At 43.6% G+C, this 23775-nt stretch overlaps 1 protein-coding gene across 1 annotated transcript in view; it reads left to right on the top strand.

The window, feature by feature from the left end:
* The window catches only part of CASQ2 (calsequestrin 2), a 63881-nt gene that overhangs the window by 12745 nt on the left and 27361 nt on the right, over positions 1 to 23775 (top strand). The window contains exons 2-5 of the mRNA XM_011285085.4: positions 11134 to 11218; positions 13967 to 14067; positions 15442 to 15553; positions 20908 to 20981. Coding sequence (XP_011283387.1) covers positions 11134 to 11218; positions 13967 to 14067; positions 15442 to 15553; positions 20908 to 20981 — 372 coding nt within the window. The remainder of the gene's footprint in view (positions 1 to 11133; positions 11219 to 13966; positions 14068 to 15441; positions 15554 to 20907; positions 20982 to 23775) is intronic.

Here is a 23775-nt window from a genome sequence, read left to right as displayed (position 1 = left end):
TGCCCCCCGCGTGGAGACATCACGTGCAATGCCCAGCTATACATAGCCCGGGCCTCATTTGAGGGTGGTGGAAAGTGACAGGAGATTACCGGGGATAAACATCAGCTCTCCGGTTTCAAGGGAGGACACACAGTTGTTGAATTGCTTGACACGTTGCCAGATGGTATCAGGGACAGTGGGTGAAAACAGTTTGCTTCTTGGCTTACATGGGAAGAACAGGATTGCAGCCAGGGTATTTTTAATGACTGGCCTGAGGGACGTTCACTTGGAGCAAAGATCAGTGATACTTTTCCCCAGGCTCCTCAGTCCTCCCTTTTCTTCGAATTCTTGACTTTGCAGAAGGTATCCCCCACACACACTCAGTTCCCTTTAATGGAGCCACTGTCTTTCCTCTGCTACCCCATGCCTTCCCCACCTTCCCTCTGACCATGAAATGCAGTATGAATGTAGCTTTCTTCAATCTGTCCCTGGAGTTGAGGCATGCCACAAAGGGACTGGACTTGGAGGGACAAATATGGGGCCCTGGTGTTCCTCATATGCTGTCCTGAGGCCCACGGGATGTACCCCACATGACGTGCCCCCCAGTGCTGCTGTACCACTCTCTCCTACCTTTCATAGGCAAACTTCTTAAACAAGTGATCCACACCTGCTCTAACATGTCCTTGCCACCCACTCAAATGCTTAACTCCCAGTGCTTTGGCTCCTGGCCCAGCTCTTCTCTAAAAGGTCACCAGTGACTTACCAGTCCTGAAAGGAGACCTCATGGCGGTCCTACTGTCCATGACTCCTCCATGCAATATTCGAACCGACCACCTGCTTCTTCTCAAGCCACTCCCCTCTCATGACTTCGGAGTCACTACGCTCCTTGTCCTTTTCTGATTTCTGCCCCCTACTCCTCTCCACCTCCAGAGCAGGCTCCTCTCTCTTCCTGCTCTTGCCTCCTACGAGGTGGTCAGTCTTTGACGCTGTGGTTTCCATACCCACTGTTGTCCCTGAAGATGCCACCCACCCTTAAACTTCCACCTCTCACCTCCAGCACTCCATTTGGGCCCTCTCCCCCTGAGCGCCAGCTTGGCACCTCGAGCTCTTGGCTGGACTTTGCCATGAACACATTGCATCTAAATCCAAGCTGAGAACCCTGCCTCCGGTTCTGGCATGCCCTCCTGATGCCATTGTTTTGTCCTTCACCCCGTTCCCTGGCTGGAGACCCTGGAGTCATCTTGCCTCCTCTTTTTGTGTGGTCTCCCTCCCTTCTCTCTCCAAAGCCATGGAAGAGTGGCCAGTCTGAGGGACTCTTCGCTTGTGGCATCACCACTCCATCCACTGCTGCTGCCTCAGTCTGAGATCAGTCGTCTCCCATGCAGACAATGGCATCAGCCTCTCAGCTGGTCACCTTTCCTTTCCACTCTTCTTTCTGTCTGTCCGGGCTATGCCCTCAGATCAACCCTCCTGAAGCTCAAATTAGCCATATCGTTCTCTTACCCAAACACCCCCAACTCAGAACTGCTCGTCCTAATATTCACATCCTTTACACTCTTTCTCTCGTGTACCTTAAATACACCACTCCATTCAGTGCCCTCAAATAAGCTTTCTGTTCAAGTAAGTCAGCCTCTTCTACACTCACTCTGCACGTCTGCATCTCCAAACCTCCACTTCTGCCATTTTGTCTTCCTGAGATGCCCTCGCTGCTCTCCTCTGCCTATCCACACACTCCTCCTTGTTCAAAGTCTAGTGGGCCTCTCCTTTTCCAAGCAGCCTCCTCTTTCATTCGTTCATTTACTTAAAAAACAAATGGTGTGTTTTTATCTACTAAAAGGTAGAGATGTAGTTCCAGCTCTTCTGATATTTCAAGGAAAGTCAGAAATCTCAATTTCCATATGAAAGTGCTTAATTTAGAAATTTGTGCACCATATTGTAAAGATGGTACCTACCATAGTCCCTTAAAATTGCAATTTATAGGTTACTTCATGTGCAACATGGATGTGAAATAGTAACATTCAGTGTGCAGATACAAAAGAGAGTAACCATTCTACTTTTCAGAACAGATTTTGGCTGTATAAATAGATTTTCCTGAAAATCAGGAGTTGAATGTGATATCCTATGAATTTGGGATTTAAATGATAGGCGAAAAGTATGGCAGTGTTTATCATATTTTCATTTTACAGATGAATTCAGTAATATAACACTTCCATCAGTTAATGTAACCAGATGACTTCAGTATATCTTATTTTTGTTTTATGAAAATATTCAATGAAACAATTATTAAGATATATTAATCTTAAGATATATTATTATTAAGATATAACTGCCATATAACATTGTATTTGATTTAGGTATATAATATAATGGTTTGATACATGTATATATTGTGAAACGATCACCATGGTAAGTTTAGTTAACACATCCATCACCACAAATAGTTGCTAATTTTTTCCTTGTGAGAACTTTGCAGATCTATTCTCTTAGCAACTTTCAGACATACAATACAGTATTGTATATATATACTTATATATATAGTACAGTATTATATATATACAATACAGTATTATATATAATATAAACGTATATAATATATATGTAAATATGTATAATATATATACAAAACTATACCCATTATGCTCTATATTACACCCCCAGGACTTATTTGTCTTATTAGTGGACATTTGTACCTTTTGACCCCCTTCATTGATTTCAGCCACCCCCCCCCCTCCCCGCCACCCCACCTCTGGCAACCACCCATCTGTTCTCTGTATCTATGAGTTCAGTTTTGTTTTTGGATTCTACATTTAGATGAGATCATACCAAAAGCAAAGAACTAGTGTTTTTTGAGATCCATTCTGGTCAGGTACTATACTGAGGAGAGGATGGGGAGAAAAACAGAAGTGGACAGAGAGCTGACAGGCTATCAAATGAGTAGGTATAGACAAATGATTGTGTAGGTTGAGGTATGCTTATGAACTGAGAAAGAGGTATGAAGGAGAAGCCCAGGCTTCCTTGGACAAGAGTACAGAAGGCACCCAATTCAGACTGGGGGTCAGGGGATGCCTTTTGAGAAACTGACATTTACGTGTAGACTTCAAGGATAGTAGAAGTTGATAGGGGTGCCCGGCGGCTCAGTTGGTTAAGTGCCCGTCTTCAGCTCAGGTTGTAATCTCTCAGTTCATGGGTTTGAGCCCCGCATCAGGGCTCCGTGCTGACAGCTCGGAGCCTGGAGCCTGCTTCGGATTCCGTGTCTCCCTCTCTCTCTGCCCCTGCCTCTCTCTCTCTCTCTCTCTCTCAAAACTAAATAAAACATTAAAAAAAATTAAAAAAAAAAAAAGAATTTTTAAAAAAAGGCTAGTAAGAGTTGGTGAAATATGAAGGAAAGGCTCTCCTTGGAAGAGGGGTGGGGGCGTGGAAGCAGGGCACATTCCGTGCCTTTGTGTGACTAGAACCAGGCATTTCTGGCAGACAGCTGCGGCCGGTGCCCAGCCTTGGGCGTGGGGACACAGCTGAACGAGGATACCCTGTACAAAGACCTCCTGAGGCAGGAGACAGCTTGACGTTTTGAGGAACTGAAGAAGAGGGTATTAAGTAAGAGGCTGAGTGGCCCCAAATGAGGTTGGAGAGGCAGGCAGGCCAAACTGGGCAGGGTCCTGTTGGCCACGTTAGGGATTTGAGAGTTCATTCTGAGTGTGTGGAAGGTAAATCCACACTGCTTATCACAGCCCCCACTAGGCTCTGCATGGTTTGACTTCCCTGCTCACAAGCTCTAAGTCTCCATAACCCTTGTTTTCTTTAGTACCTACCAGGTAATTTTTCATTAGCTTCTCCCTTAATGAAATCACACGGTCCTGGATGCTCTAACGTGTCTTACACGCTTTTGTTTAGCACGTACCTTGATCATAGCAGGTCCTCAATTCATAGTTCTTGCTTTCTTTCCATTCCAGTCCATTCGGCTTTGATCCTTTGGAATTGGCACAAGGTCCAGAACCTTATCCAGCTGTCATAATATTAAGAACAAAATATAACATTTATTTGGCACTTACCGCATGCCCAAAGCTGTGTCAACAACTTTGCATGCATTATCTCATGTAATCTTTACAACAGCCTTGTGAAATAGGCTGTAATCATCCATATTTTATAGCAGAGTCACAGCACGTAGGGCCAAGTCAGGAATCCAGGTCGCTGATGCCAAGTGCTGTATTCTTAATGACTGGGATAAACTATTTAAAGAAGAGACTCATTAATTCATTTAAAGATGAGATCTACTTTGATTCCCTCAATACAGAGGTAACACTGGTGTAATAAATATCTATACAATGCAATATAAAGTTAGAGAGAAAGGGTATACTATCATATATGCTTATTTACACTGAATTGTGCATATTATTTAGTACAACTTTTTTTTTTTTTTTATGAAGTTAGTTTTGTACTCAAAAGAATCATCTGGGGTGTCTGCACGGTTCAGTCAGTTAAGCGTCTGACTCTTGATCTCAGCTCAGGTCTTGATCTCAGGGTCATGAGTTTGAGCCCCGTGTTGGGCTCTGTGCTGGGTGTGAAGCCAACTTAAAAAAATAAAAAAATAATAAGATTAAATTTAAAAAAATAGAATCATCTGTGGTCAAAGCAAATCCTAATGCTTCTGGAAAGAATAAGCATTGCACCAGTGCCCAGGACTGCATATGCCAACCAATAAGAGATGACCCCAGTCTCTAGGACAGACGACAGAGAAGTAACCAACCAACCAAACTAACAAAACCAGCAGGGGAAAGATGATAAGTCAACAGGAGAAAATTGCAGTCAGATGGGATGAGAGTATTCCAGTTTTCTTGGAATTTAGGAGACATATTGACTCTGTTTTTTTCTCTTCCTCATGTTTGTAACTCTTAATCACTGTAATTAGTGACAATTGCCTCTTCCCACTTGGCTCAGAAGTCCTTTGAACTTACGAAGTGCATGGGCCCATCCATCCATTCATCCAAAGCATGCAGAGTATCTCTAAGGAGCTAGATGAGAGACCCAAGGCACAAAATGGGGTCCTTCCCCTTAGGGAGGAGAGATGGACAAAACAGAAGAGACTTAGACATGACTCTGACTGCAAAATAAGTGTCAGAGAGCCACGCCCCTGCCATGGGCTATTGGAATTCACAGAAAGGAGGCTGGAGTGAAAGATGAGCCTGGAGCTGGCTTTACAGCCAGGGGCGCCAAGGCTGGCAGCAGCTGAGAGAGCGCAGTGAGCTGGGCTGCGGGAGAGTGGGGAAAGGAACATATGAGCTGGAGATTTAGGATCGGAGCAAGGGCGACGCAAGGTGTTGCCAAGTGCGAGAGGCAAACGATGTCCGGCCAGCCCCCATCAGCCTGGCAGGGATTCTCAGTCCTGGGGAGACTGGGTCATGTCAGGACTCAGCCCAGGGGGGGCCGGACTTTCACCACAGACGTTCTCCCCCAACCCAGTTTCACTGCTCTCTCTTGGGTTGCTGCCAGCCCCGGCCACCCTTGGCTCAGCCCATGAGGGGTGCTTGCGAGGGTTGATGGGAGCGATGACAGAGCTCAAGTGGGCAGGCTTTGGGCCTAATCAGGGTGGGAGGCGAGAGTGACAGACACTGTCGGGACTGTGCCAAGGAAGAGGTGGGCAGGTCTCAGCTAGCACGGGTTTCTGGCCCATCTGTGAGTGCCGGCTCTGTGCATCCATCCGATCCTAGGACAGTGACCGGCTATGCTTAGGTAAACAGGAAACCCAAGAAAGAGAACTCAGCTTATCTGAGATAGCACCTCTCACTCATATAGGTTCAAAAGTCACATATAAATATCAATAAAGTAATTGGAGGCCATGCTTTCCATGCCTGGGTTTTTGCATCGGCCTAAAACCCAACAAAACATGGTGGCATATACCTAGGAGAGGTCAGTTAAAACTTCTGTTTCCTTCTCATAGTTAATCTCTTATATTCTTACTATTATTAATATGTCTCTCCTATGCCTGAGGTAGAGGGGTCAACAGAGCCACACGTGGGCCTGAGGGTCACAGGTGAAAAAAATTACACCGTATCACTTTTGGATCAACTGACAATCATTTATAGCAGTGCTTTCTAGAGTGTAGTGTGAAATCTGCTGTGTCAGAATCATGAGATGTGGTAGTGTGGCTTGTAAAAATGTAAATTTCTGAGCCCCACCCAACTCTGTTCTCTACTTTCTGGTGCTGAGGCTCAGGAAGCCCCATTTTAACTGGTGATTTAAATGCATGCTATACTTTAAGAGCCACTGCTAACGGCTCCTGCGGTAAGAGTAGGGAAACTTAATAGGATCATTATTAACTTTGCATGATAGACAAGGGGGCATTTAAATCAACATTTTGATGGCACTAAGTAGGACAGAGTGGCTTATAATGAAAACCAGAAAACTCTTTCAAAAACGACCTGGTCTAATGAATTGAATGCAATAGGCTAAAGCCAAGTGACTTTCCAGAAATATTAGCCTGTTTAAGTATTGCAGGAAAGCTCAAGATGAGTCATAACATAAACACTGATAATGATGTCTTTCATCCAAAGCCTGCTTTCCCTATTCTCAGCCAAAATCCAAGAAAGGAGAGAAAACTGCCCTAGGGACAGGTGGTGCCATTTGTTGTCCGCCCCTCCACCCCTGGTCACCAGGGACACTCCACAGAGCAGCTTCTGTGCGTCCCACCAATATCCTTAGCTCTAAAGGAACAGAAGTAGTTAGCAGCAGAGAGAAAGAAAGAAAATGGCAAGGAAGAGTGAAGAGGCAAAAAAAGCCCTCAAAGAAGTTATAAGAGGAAAGGAAATCCAAGGGAAAAGACAGAGACGCCGGGAAAAATGAAGGCAGATGTAGGAATGAAGAGAAAATGAGAGAAGCAACCACAGAAGAAGAAGTAGAGGGATTTACAGCACAAACTGCAGAGCCAAATAGATCCAGGATCACTCCACAGAGAAAACAGGAAATACTAAAGGGATGTGCACAAAGGGGCAGAACTGCAAAATGTGTGCAGCAAAAACTGATAGAACGGAAAGGAAAAGTAGACCAAGTCCTAAGATTGGAACAAGGTGTGGATGTCTGCTTTTGCCACTTTTATTGAACATAATGCTGGAAGCTCTTGTCAGTGCCATAAGGAAACCGAAAAAAAGAAAGGCATACAGATATGGGGAAAAAGTTGTCCCTCTTTGTAAATGACATGATTGTCTACATAGAAAAATCCAAAAGAATCTGCAAAGAACAAAACAAAAACCTCTTAGCATTAATCATAATTCAGCAGGGTTGCAAGATACAAGATAAACATAGAAAAAGCAATTATATACCTATTTACCATCAATAAGCACATGACCACCAAAATTTAAAATGCTATTAATAATCACTCAAAACATTTAAATAATTAGGTATAAATCTAACAAGCCATGCATACATCTTGTGTGCTAAAAATTACACAATGCAGATGAGAGAAGCCAAAGCAGATCTAAATAAATGGAGAGGCATACCATATTCCTGAGTTGGAGGACAACATAGTAAATATGTCACTTCTTCCCATGTTAATACACAGATTTATTTTTTTTAATTTTTTTAAATGTTTATTTATTTTTTTTTCGTTTTATTTTATTTTTGGGACAGAGAGAGACAGAGCATGAACAGGGGAGGGGCAGAGAGAGAGGGAGACACAGAATCGGAAACAGGCTCCAGGCTCTGAGCCATCAGCCCAGAGCCTGACGCGGGGCTCAAACTCCCGGACCACGAGATCGTGACCTGGCTGAAGTCGGACGCTTAACCGACTGCGCCACCCAGGCACCCCAATGTTTATTTATTTTTGAGACAGAGAGAGACAGAGCATGAATGGGGCAGGGGCAGAGAGAGAGGGAGACACAGAATCGGAAGCAGGCTCCAGGCTCTGAGCCATCAGCCCAGAGCCCAACGCGGGGCTCGAACTCACAGACCGCGAGATCGTGACCTGGCTGAAGTTGGATGCTCAACCGACTGAGCCACCCAGGCGCCCCTGATACACAGATTTAAAGATTCAATGCAGGGGCACCTGGATAGCTCAATGGGTTAAGCATCTGACTTCAGCTCACGTCATGATCTTGCGGTTTGTGAGTTTGAGCCCCATGTGAGGCTCTGTGCTGACAGCTTAGAGCCTAGAGCCTGCCTCAGATTTTGTGCCTCCCTCTCTCTCTCTGCCCTTCTCCTGCTCATGCTCTGTCTCTCTCTCAAAAATAAACATTAAAAAAAAAAAAAGGTTCAATGTAATTCCTATGAAAATCCTAGAAATATTTTTTTTATAATTAGAGACAAGATTATTCTAAAGTTTATATGGAAATGCAAAGGAACTAAACTAGCTAAAACAATTTTGAAAAAGAAGAATCATGTGGGAAGAGGCAGTCTACTCACCTTCAGGAGCTATTATATAGTTACTGTAATCAAGGCCATGTGATATTGACAGACATATGAGAGAAAACAGCAATAGATCCACATAATTGTGTCAAATGATCTGTGACAAAGGTGTAAAAGCAATTCAATGGGGGAGAGATGGCCTTTTCAACAATGGTGCTGGCCAAAAAACAAAAAAGAACAAGATAAATCTCACACGTTACTGAAATGTAGCTCAGAATGGTTCATGAACCCAAAAGTAAAATTAAAACTATAAAATGTTTAGAAAAGGAATTAGGAGAAAATGTCAGGATATAGGGCTAGACAAAGAGTTCTTAGACTTAACACCAAAGGCACAATCCATAAATGGAGAAACCGATAAATTGGACTTCATCAAAATTGAAATGTTTTCTTCTGTGAAGGACCCTATTAAGAGGATAAAAAGATAAGCTACAGAGTGGGAGAAATGTTTGTAAACCACATCTCTGAAAAAGGACTAATATTAAAAGAGCTCTCAAAACTCAACAATCAAAAACAACCTGTTTAGTAAATAAGCCGAGACATGAATAAGGATTTCATGGAGAAAGACATATAGATGTCAACTAAGCACATGAAAAAAATGTTCAGCCTCATTAGACATTAGGGAAATGCAGATTAAAGCCATAACGAAATATCACTACACATCTGTAAAAATGGCTAAAATTAAAAATAGTGACAACTCCAAATTCTGGCAAGGAGGTGGAAGAATGAGACAGCTCGTCACTGCGTTGCTGGTGGGAATGTCATGTGGTACAGCTACTCAGGAAAACACTTCGGCAGTTTCTTTAAACATTAAGCATGCAGTTGCTATACCCAGAAACCACACTCCTGAGCATATATCCTAGAGTAATGAAAACCAACCTTCACAAAAAGCCTATACGTTAATGTTTATAGCAACTTTATTCATTATAGCCCCAAACTTTAAACAACCCAGATGTCCTTCAATGGATGAATAATTGACCAACTGTGGTACTTCTATACCATGTGAATACTACTCAGCACATAAAAAACAAATGACCTTTTGATATACATAAGCATCTGGATGAATCTCCAGAGAAATATGATGAGTTAAAGAAACTACTCCCAAAAGGCTACATACTATGTGATTGAACTTAGGTAACATTCTTCAAATGAAAAGGTTGTAGAAATCTTTTTAGGGAGGGGATGAGTTTGGGAGAAAGAGGATGTGACTATAAAGGGATAACATGAGGGGTCCTTGTGGTTATGGAAATGTTCTGTATCTTGACTACATTAAAGCCAATGTCTAGTTTGTGATATTGCACTATCGTTTTGCAAGATGTTACTTTGGGGGAACCTGGGTAAAAGGTGCAAGGGATCTCTGTATCATTTCTTAGAATTGCACATTAATCTATAATTACCTTTTTTAAAAAGTTTAAAGAAAGGGGTGTCTGGGTGGCTCAGTCGGTTGAGCATCCGGTTCTTTTTTTTTTTCTTATAAGTTTTTTTTTTTTAACATTTATTTATTTTTGAGAGAAAGAGACAGAGCACGAAGGGGGGAGGGACAAAGAAAGAGGGAGACACCAAATCGGAAGCAGGTTCCAGAGCCGGATGCGGGGCTAGAACTCACGAACCCGTGAGATCATGACCTGACCCGAAGTCAGACATTCAACCTACTGAGCCACCCAGGCGTCCCTGAGCATCCGGTTCTTGATTGTGGCTCAAGTCATGATCTCACGGTTCATGAGATCGAGCCCTATGTGGGGCTCTGTGCTGACAGCATGGAGTCTGCTTGGGATTCTCTCTCTCCCCCTTTCCCTGCCCCCTTCTGGCTCTCACTCTCTGTCTCAAAATAAATACATAAACATTTTTTTTAATTTAAAGAAAAGTGACATTAATGTTTCATGATCTCTCTAGTATCTCCTTCACTGTTTCTATTTAAGCTTCCATTCACCAGATGGCAGGACATAGATCTCTGTCAGTTGAGGGTTTCCCTGCTTCCTTAAATCTGAGTTTCAGGAAGATTCACGTGATGCCAGTCCTGTGCTGGTGTCCAACCATCTGTCCACCTAGGACCCTGCTGCACCCTTTTCACTTTTGGGGCTGATGGTTCCATTCTGGTCCTCTACTGGTTCTTTTTCTCAGTGGGCTGTGGGAAAGCGTCAGAAGCCGTCTTGGGTCTATTGGCCAGATACACCCGGTGGGCATTTCAACTCCACAAGCCCAGGGGCTGAAGGAACCCAAGGACCATGCTTGAGTATTGGGGATACAGGTCTCCTTCATCTTAAGGTTCCTCAGCTTTTTCAGGGATGAGAGGGAGGATTTAGATGAGGCATGGTTAAGTGACCACAAAGTGTACCTTGTGATATCTTGTGTCCCCACCTGACTCCATGTTCGGTTGGTGGCAAGGGAAGGGCTCTGGGCCCATTGTCATGTACCTGCGGCTGTCCAAATACTCCTTGCTTCCTTTTTGATTTTTCTTTCTCTCAGTTCAAACTTGATCTACCTCAAGGGCAGAGGAGGGTGTGAGACAGTGGATGTACTTCCAAATCCTGTATCTTAGGTCTGGTCCTCATATTTTTTCTCCTAGGTTCTCAGAATTCTGCTAAACCATCCTTCTCCTGGGGGTATGGCATGGAATCTCTTTGTTGCTGCTTGAATTGGTCAGAGTAACAGGACGTATGGAGGATAATCTTCTTGTCATTATGTCAGAATATTATCCCGTAACATATTGTACCATCTTTCTGCCCTTGGTCCCCTTACTGTCTGGCTTGTCTTTCCCTTCAGCTTGTGGCCCAGGTCCTGGAACATAAAGATATAGGCTTTGTGATGGTGGATGCCAAGAAAGAAGCCAAGCTTGCCAAGAAACTGGGTAAGTGGGACTTCTTTAGGCATACCAGGAAGAAACAAATGTGTCTTGCAAAAAAAAAAAAAAAAAAAGTACAGTTTCATTTCTTCTTGCATGGTAACTGGACTATTTTTCAGTTAATACAAAACAATTCTGCACACCTTAGTCTTGGGTTGGGGATGAGTTTCGTGAAAGTAGTGAATGAATTGAATTGAATTGAATGATTTCACATGAATCATCAAATATATCTTGAATTGAATGATTTCACATGAATCATCAAATATATCTTTGTATCACCATAGAAATTGACATCAAAGAAGTCAAACCTTTCTTTTCAGCTCCTAGAACAGGCTAAAAGCCTAGCCTCTTCATCTCACTGCCATGGTTATCTCTCTGGAAGAGAGCAAATCTCTTCTTCCATCATCTATTATTTCCTTATCTCTTGGCTGAAGCAGCCAACACAAGATAATGTTAATAGTAGTGACCCTGGGGTCCCAGTGGTTTCTAAATGTAAAGCTAAACCCCAGCTGGGCATTATCATTAAGGGCGAGAGGGGGGATTTAGACGCAGCATGGTTAAGTGACCACACGGTGCGTGTTGTGATCTCTTGTGTCAATACGTCACGCTCAAGTTCAAGTGCACTTTAAGACGCTCACAGCCCTAATCCCAAGGAGAGACAATATGGGTAGCTCCTCTGGTTTCCCAACACCCACACACATGTACTGCCCATTTTGCCTTTTCTGCATGACCAGTGAAGAATGGCTATTTAAATATAGCAGGAGCTTATAAAACAGGACCTTTGAAGAAAGGTTAATTGGATTTGGGGTAGTAAACGCAGGGGGGAGAAAGATTAGTGGCTTCAGGTACACGGAGGTTCATTATCTTAGAGCATTACAAACAATTGTTCTCTATTTTATTTTCAAGAAGACCAGTTTTTTTTTTTTTTTAAGATTTAAATTTTATGAGATTGTATTTAGGTTAGACACAAAGAAGAACTCATGGTTATAAAACGATAGCAGATTATTAAGAATGTCTGTGGTATCTCTTTCCTGGGGATAAATTAAGGAATATTTTCCCCCTTTGGTCGGGGGAACAGAGTATGTTAAACTGTTTCCCTAGTCAAAAGCAATTTAATGACTTGTTTCTCTGCCCCCAGATTCTATTGATACCCTAGTCTTCTTTCCCATTGCTTTCATGGAAAGTTGAATTTGAGAGAATTTCCAGTAAATTTAATTAGGGGAAAATACTAGTATTCCAGTGATCTAAGAATTTAGGGCGGTGGGAGGCAAATGCTGGATAGGCTTTTATAAGAGTGGACCAGTGGGTATTCTCAAGTGGACAGAGCTTGAAAAATCTAAACGAACTTTTCTCTACATTCAGCCTGGAGGAATTGGAGCAGATTCTTTTGGACTGTTTGGCTCTCAGAGTTTACAGGACAGTGGTATTTTGTGAACCTGCTCTTTCTTCATCATCCTTCCTTCCATTTGCCTGAGTTTGGTTTCCGTCAGGCTATGCCTGAACTACTACAAAAGTCTCCTAACTGGTTTCACTCAGAGAAAACTCCAACATCAGGACACTGGCTGATGTTCCCAAGTTACCCGTTGTTGTTGGTCATTGCTGGCCTCAAGGATACTTGACACCTTGACCCTTTAGATTTACAAATGGTGCTCCAGAATGTGTCTGGGGTTTTTTATATGTGCCCTAGGATGTGCCCTCTTCTCTAGAGGCTCTACAGGAGAGTTCCTTTGGAGAAAGCATTCTCCAGCTAACAGAAAGTTTGAAAACAATTTGTCTAAGGAATTAAGGATGCCATGCAGTTAGACTAAATGCCAGCCTGCGTTATTTAGCATTCCCGGAGGGAAACCTAGTTTTCCAGCAAACATTTGTTAAAGTGCATAGCATTACGCCAGCAGCAATGGAGGGCAGAGAAGAGGCAGAACTTTCCCTTGCAGCATTATCAGCTAACTGGGAAAAGATGTGCAGAATTCAGCCACGATAGAAAAGCAAGCCGCTCATTCTGGCCACGGACATTTATGGGGTGCCTGATGTGTCCAGGCTCTGTGCAAGCCTCTGGGGACACCAAGGTGACAGTGGTCCTGCCTTTGGAGACCTTACTCTTCCAGTGAGTACCTGTAAATGAAACTGAGAGAAGAATAATGGTGGTGAGAGAGATTGGAGTGGCCTTCTTGGGAAAGATGAGTCCTAAGCCGAGATCCAAAGGAACTGACCAGGATGAGAGCAGGGTTGGAGGTCCCTCCAAATTTGAGGAACCAGGAGAACATCTGTGTAAAGAACCACACTCTGTGGCTTTTCCTTTACACACTCTTTCACATCAGCATGAGGGCAAGAAGGAGGGAAGCACACAAAGAGAGCGGGTCTACCCAAGGGAGAATGTGAAGGGTAGGATTGGCACTAGGTCATGGAGGGACTGGAATGCCCGGCTAAAAGGAGTCAAGTGGGCACGGAAACATTTTATAGGGAGAATGAGGTTGGCAGCATATTTGGAAAATGAAAGCAGTGGTAGGGTAGAGAATAGATTTTTCTATCAAGTTAAAGTCCAGGTGGGGCCATTGGTTCTTGACTATTTCAATTTAAATGTGTACTTAGGGTGTCCTTTACAGGGGTGGTTTCAAGGGGAACTGATCCTGAGGTTAATGCTAGCTCCATAGATCTTGAGCCAGACTTCAGCCCGGGGGATGATTTTTCTTGCACCAGGATGACTTGGTCTTGTCATCTTGGGGACTTGTCTTGGGGACTCTTTGTTTCTTCCAGGTTTTGACGAAGAAGGAAGTCTGTATGTTCTTAAGGGCGATCGCACAATTGAGTTTGATGGCGAATTTGCAGCTGACGTCCTGGTGGAGTTTCTCCTGGACGTAAGCATTTATGCTCAGTGGCCTTGCTTGGAGCTGTTTGGGTTCAACTACAGGGGGATGTAAAACCCCAAAGTAAAAACAGAGAAGCTGGATAATCTGTCCTGGTCTAAGACAGATTCCTCATGCTTCACAAAAAACCTGGGAGTACCTACTTCACAGTGCTATTTTCTACTGGGAAGCTGGCCCTTAAGTTACCTTAGAAACTGTTTTATTAGTGACCAGAGGGTCACTAATCGGGATCGTGTAGGCAACACATTAGTTTTCTTAGCAGTTATACACCAGGAGCCCCTGACGCCCCTTGGCTTTGCTCCAGGGCTTCTGGAGAGAGTGGGAAAGAGAGATGGGTAATCACTTAGAGACAGAATAACAATCAGCTGAGGGTGGCAGGACTAATGAGCCCCCGATATCATACTCCCTCTCAGCCACAGAAGCACGACACTATAGATCCATATGCTCAGGCAGATAGAGGAACAGACATTATAAAAATATGTTATCCATAAACAAACTCACACTTTCAATAATAGCTGTGAAGTCGAATGCTTTCAAACAGATACCTGTACAGGTAAACGACATCTATGCTGGTGATTTCCTATCTACAGTGGCCTGTGGCCTGTGGCCTTTTCCTCACGGCCTCAAAAACCCAGAAAGAGTGAGTCAAAAGAGAGTTGAAGGCCACCTCCTGCAAAAAAGCACCCAAGAGTCTCTCGGCTCTCTCATGGACCCATACCTACAAGCCCTAAAAATGTGAAGGAGGCAACAGAAAACTCTGGGTCAACCCAGCACTGGCCCATCTCTGTCAGCCAAGTGGAGGCTTCTAGATGCACGTAATGGAAACCAAATTCAGCTACCTAGAAGCACAAATGGAAGGGCAGAGAGAGGGCAAATTTTAGACTTATTGACAAATCACAGGTAGTCTGCTTTTCAGAGTGTTGGTTTTGTCCTCCAGCTGACTCTTCTCAGGTTGGTTACCAGAAAGCCAGTGGCAGGAGCTGATACTCACATCTCATTCATATGCAATGGGAGGTAAGGGCGGGCATGCGGGGAGGATCTGGCTTCCTTTGTTCTCTTTAAAAGAAAGGAGAACTTTCCCAAAGCTTTTAGCAAATCTACCCCGAGAGCCATTGGCCAGAATTGAGTCACAGACTATTCCAAACTCAATAGAGGAGGAGACAGACAGAATTGCCCAGTCAATCTACTCCTGAGTTAAGTCCATTCCTCAGAAGGCGCTGCTGCTGTGCTCACTGGGGATGCATGGGGTCCACAGCTTCCTGCCAAAGTAGCTTACATGAGTGCCTGATTTCCCCACTGAGGAAGGAACAGTTCTCTTGTTGGAACATATTTCATACACGTGTGTGTGTGTGTGTGGCATTCTAGCTAATTGAGGATCCCGTGGAGATCATCAACAGCAAACTGGAAGTCCAAGCCTTTGAACGCATTGAGGACCACATCAAGCTCATTGGCTTTTTCAAGAGTGAAGACTCGGAGTGTAAGTTGTCTGTCAGCCCCATCTGGGAGTCTAAAGCCTAGATTCCCAACCAGATATGTTACATGTCGCCCATAAAGAAGATGGGCTATCAGCATATCCTGTGCCGGGTGGGATGGAGGGAGAATCTTTCTTGCACCCTCTGCCATGGGTGGGACCCATGTCCAAGAATTATGCAAAACAGGCAAGGATGCTGGAAGAGCATTAAGGTTGGGGCCATGTTCCCTGATCTTGAAGCGGGGAGGTGAGTGCTTTACAGAAGAGAGAAAAGTCTCCCTCCCCTCTTTCCACCTGGCCACCTACCAGTGGGACTGTCCCCTAAAATAAGTAAATAGCAGGCTCTCTCTCCCTGATGTTAGCCCCTCCTGTGGTCACCAGTTGGAGAGCTTCTCAGTCACTTGGACAGGATTAGAGGAAAATTTGAGTAGGCGGGGCTTAGCAGCTGCCGCACAGTGTGAAAAATTGCTGGCCAACCCCACAGCTGACCACCAAGGCTCCCTGCAACAGCACAGCTTCACCCTTGGGTATAATCCCTTTGAATGCTTTGTGGTCAGGTTTTGGGTGGGCACAGGAATGCCTCATAGCGCTACCGCCACCCATACGGGGGTGAGAGGGTAGAAAGGGGGAATCAGGAAGAGGAGGGACCAGCAAGGCTACTACTGGAGTACTTCTTTCCAAAGAGCTTTGGCAGCATGACCCAATGAAGTAATCCTTTTCTTGAAGTCTCAGCTGTGGAGAGAAGGAGAGTGATAGAAGGAGTGGGCATAACCATGGTAGCATTAGTGCGTGGGGGACATGCAAAGGAGGGCTGCTTATGATGTTTCTGGCAAGTCCAAAATATTTTGAAAATATTTTGAAAATCCTTTGCAAAGCTGTTACCCGTCTGCCAGCTGGCATCCTTGGTCTTTGCACCAACAACCCACCTATTTTCCCTCTCCCGTAACCAAACGTAACCGTTTTCTCATGTGTTATATAAAAGCCTCTCCACTCACCCTCCTTAGCAGCGTGCCGGCAGAAGGTGGCTAGCCAAAGAGGTTTGCCCAGCTGTCCTTTGGGTGATTTCACTTCGATTTTTCTGTTTCTTTTAGATGCTGACTACTGTGGGGGTGCTCTACCTACTTCCTTCTTCTTTCTCTTTAATTTCCTTCTATTTCACTTTCTCCTTTTCTGTCCCCACCCCTCCGTTTGTTTTGTCCTCTGTTTCTCTCTCCTTCATTAAGCTCAGGATAGCAGATAAGGAGGGAGGCCAGGCCCAGACTGGGATAAAGAGCACATCTTCCAGTTCCTATTCTCCCTACTAAACCAATTGACAAAAACAGCTTCCGTTAATAAACACACGTCATGGGCCAAGGCCTATGCCAGGAGCTCCATACAGATGCCTTCATTTCTTTCCCATGACTAGCCTGTAGGGTGGTTACCGTATTATCCGCATTTTAATGATGAGGAAATGAAAGGAACAAAAAGGTTAAAGTAACTCACTGTCACACAGCTAGTAAATAAACTGTAGAGCCACGATGTCAGTCCTAGGAATCTGACTTTATAGCTGACACACTTGAACACTGTTTTGTACTTTCAAGACTTACACACTTTTTTCACGCCATGGCACACACAAAACGTGTGAATGCTTATACAGCCCATAGGAGTAAACTGGAAAGGATTTGGACTTAGTGGAAAAACAAAACATTCTTTTGCTTTCTTTATATACTACTACTGTTACCACTAATAATAATAATAATAATAATAATAATAATAATAATAATAAAAGAAGATAAGAGAAAAGTTATCAAATATTGCATTGCATAAATCCTTCAAATAAAATATTTTTAGATTTTTGAGATAGATTTTGAAACAGCAACATGCTATTCCCGGTGAAGGGTTTAAATGATCTCTTCTGTTCTTGATGGTCACAGTTGATAAGAGACTTTGGATGGTGGCAAATGATAGGACAATGGTCATAGCTTTGTCTTTGATGGATGAGCGGTCTTTTCTCACCACTGAACAGAATTCAGGAAATCTAATCTCTAAACTATCCTTCCAAGGCGTGAACGTTCTTTTAGCCCTCATGGCTATTACTTTCTTTTTCATCGATAAATGGAGTATTCTTATGATAATCTGAATAGATTTCAAATTCAAAGCTTTCCATATTATATATTTGAAAATAATGATGAAGCATTTCCTTAGGAATACACAGATATTGCTCTCCTGGTCTTACCATTTTTTTCCCCTGAAGATTCAAATAATAAAATCACTAGTGAGCCATTTCAATCTCCTTTGTAAGGCTGAATTTTTATCTGTAAATTGACATGGTTTGTCTTTAGGAATACCTGATACCAGACCAGGTTAATAATACTGATTATGATGATGATGAACACAGTAAAAAAGAGCAATCATACATTCATTCCATTGATGTTAGTAGAAAATACAAACATTGGAGTATATTAAATCAAAACCGAAAAAATGGACTATTTTACAGAGTGTCACAAACCAAAAAACATCACTGATGACGAACAAACGTGGACTTTGGTCACAATCACAACACCTGAGAAGATCCAGGGAGGAAGTCAGGGGAGTGGCCTCTCCAAGGCTGTCTTAGCTGTGATGCTTGCTGACGTCTTCGGCAGAAGATAATTGTTCCAGAATGCAGAAAGTTTACGGAGGGGGCCATGACTTTCAGATATAATACTAACTACTGTAGAATTTTGAATGGTTGTGGAAAGCACGTAGGAAGTTTATCACCACAAGAAAATGTATGTCTCTCAAGGCTGTTGTGACGCACCGGTTGCTACCACACACTGACTGAAAGCATCACGACGTTCTATCAGGCATCCACATCTCTCTGTTTCTTCTTGCCCTGCAAAAGAGGATGGAGTCCGTGGATGGGAAAGCTAGGAGTTGGTAAGGCACCAAGGGAAGCAGTCCTGTATTTCTGCTGTAATTTGAGGGTGATTGGTCAGGGAACTTTAATGGCACCAAGAGCATTGGCTCTACAAATGATCCCAAGCCATCCTATAGAGAAAGAACGATGGAGGGACAATGGAGAATTGGAGGGGTTTCACACATAGTTAGACTGGAATGGTCTTGGGAGAAGAGGGTCTTAAGTGATTTGGGACCAAATTAGAAAGGACCTGGAAGAACTGGGGGGCTACATCTACCAAGGAAGTTAGACACGAAGGTTCACATCTGGCTTTAACATGTAGCTATGGATGCTAGTGTTGAAAGAGCATGATAGGAACTCTCTGGGGGGAATTCAGCTGATGTTAAGAATTCCAAACTGGGGGAAATCTGGAGCTTGCGGGGGCGGGGGAGGGTGGTACAATACTCAGAACAGAAACCCCTGAGAGATGGGAAGAAAGGTGAGGAAATGCTAAAATAAGGCTGCAGTAAGCTGGAGGTTGAAGGCTGAATGTTGAGGAGCCTATTCCAGAAGGGGAAACTGGAGGGTCAGACTGAAGGAGCCAGGATGGAGCTGGTCAGCATCAGAACGGGACGTGAGGGCAGGAAATACCTGGGACCACATGAGGTGAGACCGAGCAGGCGGTTAGACCAGGTTCCCTGCAAGACAGCTGCTGTTTGGGCAAGGTTAAAGGTTCAGCCACAGTTTGAAGCACCACCCTGGGGACTTGTCTTGCTCTATCTAACCTTCTTCATCTTAAAAGGGATATAGACTGGTTCCCTAGGGGAAGAAGGGAATTCTCTGGACACAGTTTTAGGCCGTTCTTTCCATCAGGGTAGAAGTTAAGGAAGTGGGGAGAGATTCATCAGGGACAAGGGGATCAGGGAAGGAGGATTCTGATGGAGCCCACTGCAGCTTTAGATACACATAAATGACTTTGGTATAGCTTAAACACTTCCATTCTCTCCCACCTTCTCTTTATGCATTCTCCATACCTCCCACCCATCTTCTTTCCCTCCACCCCCTTCTCTACCCCAACTATCAGTCTATAGGATATATTTTCTGGCTACCCAGTTACTTTTATGGGGGTGGGTTTGTGTGAATGTGTATCAGTCTGTATAGGCATTCTTGTAAATTTTTCAAACCCCCCCCCCCCATCTGTGTTTATTGTGTTTACCTCTATTCTAGCAACCACATTGCCCTGTGATTCTCTAAGGATCCATACCCTCTCTGGGTTGGGAGCCTTTGAAATCAGTGGCTTTGTCTTATATCTTGGTGTTCCCTGAGCCAGTATTATTCTTGAAATGTTTTTGATTGACTATTAGAAAAGTCTGCATGCTCCTAGAATCCTAGCCAAAGCCTATGCTTGTAATGATTAAGAGACAGGGGATTCCACAAAATGGGAGAAAGCTAATCTTAAGAATGAATCATAGGATGACCACTTTTCAGGATTATAGACATTATGCAGAGCCACCACCACCATCATTACCATCACCATCACCTTCACCTCTAAGGCTGAAAGACCAGTGTATTTGCCAGGTAGCTATCCCGATGTAGTAAGGCACAGTATGGCCATCCTCATGTGTCTCATGCCTCTCTTGACCAGTTTGGACTCATGTTTGGGACCAGAGTCAAGCATAGGCTTGATTAATTTTAAATCATCCTCCCAAGGGGTCAGAATAAAAACAAAAACTTAAAAAGAGGGAAAGAGAGGTGCCTGGGTGCCTCAGTCGGTTAAGCGTCCGACTTTGGCTCAGGTCATGATCTCACAGTCTGTGAGTTTGAGCCCCGCGTCAGGCTCTATGCTGACAGCTTGGAGCCTGGAGCCTGCTTTGGATTCTGTGTCTCCCTCTCTCACTGCCCTTCCCCTGTTCTCTCTCTCTCTCTCTCTCTCTCTCTCTCTCTCTCTCTCTCTCAAAAATAAAATAAAACATTAATGAGAGGGAAAGAAAAATGAGGATTTACCAAAAGGGGTATTCCTGCTAAGAAGTTTAAAGTACCTGCATGATGTCATCTTTAATTGAGGTTGCTTTACATACTAAGGTGGATTTTCTTCTTAGCACTCATTTAGAGTAAGCTGCACTCTCTCTAGAAGGCACACTTACAACTAGTGGTGAGTTTGAGTGGAAGAACTTTTCCCTTGGGTTTAGAGTCTAATATTCTATTTTCCTTCCTCTCTGAGTTTCCTCCATTTTCTCCTTCCCATTTACCAATTCCCAAAAACACATAAAAATGTGGTAAAGGGTTCTTCTTTAGCTCAAGTGAGTCCAGTCAATTCAAACTCCTTGGGGGGAAATTGTGGGTTTAAATAGTACTAAATCATTATCTATCTAAATAATATCTTCTGAATAATTATCCAGTTAGGATTAATTGGCCCCCCACTTTCTCGACATTATTTAAAGAGAGAAATGTCTGCAGTGTGCATCTTGAAAAGGTCTCTTTCTTTGATCTTTTTCCCTCTTAGATTACAAGGCTTTTGAAGAGGCAGCTGAACACTTCCAACCTTACATCAAATTTTTTGCTACGTTCGACAAAGGGGTAAGTACCTGTGAAACCCCGATTTAAATACTTTTGTAGGCACGTAGGATTAAAATTTGAACTTTACAGTACTTTTTTCTTCTTTTGGAAACATTAACCATCCTCCATCCATTAATACTTTCTCCAGAAGTGCTAGATATATGGCAGGACATCACTTTTGAATGGGAGAGGGGTACAAAGATGATAAATCCAGAGCATCGAAGAGTATTTCTGAAAACAGTCCATGAAAAGTGATGGACCACTCTTTGCCCCCTCGATCACTAAGAGTGGGAGATGCATCAGCGGAGTGTGCCAGGACACCGGTCACTGCTTCCTTGTTTTTAGTGCGATTCTCCCCCTTCCCAGGGTTGCATGCACCCCGCTCTGTTGAGTTAGGATGGGATGGAATGGGGAGGACCACTGGTCATTTGGAGCCTCGCGCGCTTCAGTAAGTTGCCTACATCTCCAAGAGAAGTCCTTGATGTACTTGTCTATAATCCAGTTCTTTCTTTTCTGGATGTGGCAAGTGCTTTCATAAGCCAAAGAACGGCCTATGTGAGGGACTTTGAATCAATGGGTAGTTTATTTGGGGTCTACTGTGGTTGGAGTTCTGACTCCAATGGCTACTATTTATCAAGGGCTTTCCATATGTTGAGTACAACTTGCAATATTGCATTTGTATGATCTCTAATCATTTCAACAACTTTGAAAGGTAAGAAGTCCCACGTCCCAGATGACAAAACAGAATTAGAAAAATTCAGTAATAACCAAGGTCTCCAGTGAATTAATGGTAGTGCTGCGATCCCCGCCTACGCCCCAAATCCCTGCCCTTTCGTTGGTACCACACACTTAAGCAGAATACCATGTACCTGCCCTTGAGATTCAGAGTGCATGCCCACACACCCACACTCACATAGCAGACACACATATAAAACACCCACCACACATGTAACACATACAACAAACCCAACACACATACATAACACACCACACACATAAGCACACAACACACAAGACACATACAACACACACACTCACACAACACACAAATATAACACATACCTCCTCACACACACTTACACTCAAATCCACACCACACTTACCTAGCTATACTCAATACACACATTCACACTCACATCCACACCTCCACATATATGATTCTCTGTCTCTCTCAATCTCTCTCTCTCTCTCTCTCTCTCTCTCTCTCTCTCTCTCACACACACACACACACACACACACACACACACACACACACCCCAACTAAAAACCCTAAATCACCATATTTACTAGAACAAATAAATCTAGGACATACTAAATCCTGATCACATTCAAGTAAAAGTTAGGCAGAGAGTGGCCTACTGAGGAATAAGGTAGTGGGGGAAGGGGTTCTGATGGACCTTTATACTATGAGAAGTTCAAGTATTCTGTGAAGAACAAGAAGAAGCCTGTAAGGAAGCCTGTAGGTGCTGAAGCAGGGAAGGAGTATGACAAAAATAGATCGTATTCAATCTTTGTATATGTGTATATTGAACCACCTCTATGGATAAAAATTCTGGATTAAAAAGGATCCAGAAGAGAGTCTATAATCTGAGTCTTGTAACCTAAACTTGAAGAAAATGTACCGTAACTGGTTGGATTAGAGTCCAAAGAGATCTTGGGCAAGAATGCCAAGAAGAAGAGTAACTATCACTTATTAAGTACTTTTTACATGCCAGGCTTTGTACTGAGAGCTTTACATAGCTGTTTTCGATTATCTCAACGTGCCTATAAAGGGAGGATTAGTATTCTCAGTCAACACAGAATGAAGCCAAGGCACCGAGAGATTAAGTGATTTGCTCATGGTCACATAGTGAGTAAGTAGTCAAGCCTGATATAACCTCAGCTCAGCCTGACTTCAAAGTCAATGCCATATACTACTTACTGTACATCAGAGAAAGAAACAATACATGTGAAGCACTTCGCTGGCGTCTGGCACATGGTAAACATTCAGTAAATGTTAGTCCTGCTGAGCATAAAAGGCAGCCATCTAAGCCCAGGAAAATGGAGGTTGGAAGATAACTTTAGAGAGAAGGGGACGTACAGGGAAGCCTAAACTGAATACATCATTGATGTTCATTTATGATAGGCCAGCAGTGACTGACGTGGCTCCTGGGTAAGAAATCATCTGAGGGAACAGAACCAGGCAGACGGGCTTGGCCAAGTAACAAAGCCTCAGTTCTGAGAAGGGTGGCCCAACGCTGTGTTCAGGGTAGTGTTTGTTTTCAGACGTGCCTCCCAGCCTAACCATATGGCTTCGTGTCTGTGGCCCATGAAGAAGGTGAGGTCAGGCTATAATTAAAAACTCAGAAACCTCTTCACTCAAAACTCTGTAAGACACTGAGTCATAAGTGTCCCCGTTCACATAGCCTTGTTGGATTTTATAACATTTAAAAAGAGAAAGACACCCTGTCTTCCTCTACATGGGACACAGAAAAGCAGTCACACTTAGAGGACTCAGTGTCACTTGGGGCTTGAAAATTGCACCCATCAGTTGGGAGACAGAGCCCAAGACAAGAAGAAGATGGTGAAGTCCAGAAGGCTTGGCTGCTCCCAGCAGCTGCCTCAATGGTGTCCAGCACGGGGCGCTAGTGAAGAAGAGGGAGCTGGAAGAACCTTTTGTTGAGACAGCATGGCAGCCCAGAGGGACACACTAGAGCGGAGGTGGTTTGTAGAGGTGTGAAGTCAGGAGAGTCCAGGGGCAAGGAGGCACTCATATAGTCTCAAAGACGAAAAGCCAACTGGCAGAGGTCGAGAAGACTCAAAAATAAGATTGCAA

The sequence above is a fragment of the Felis catus genome, chromosome C1 (assembly GCF_018350175.1).
Source record: "Felis catus isolate Fca126 chromosome C1, F.catus_Fca126_mat1.0, whole genome shotgun sequence".
Taxonomy (NCBI): Eukaryota; Metazoa; Chordata; class Mammalia; order Carnivora; family Felidae; genus Felis; species Felis catus.
The sequence above is the reverse complement of the archived record's forward strand: the minus strand, read 5'-3'. Positions and strand labels throughout refer to the sequence as shown.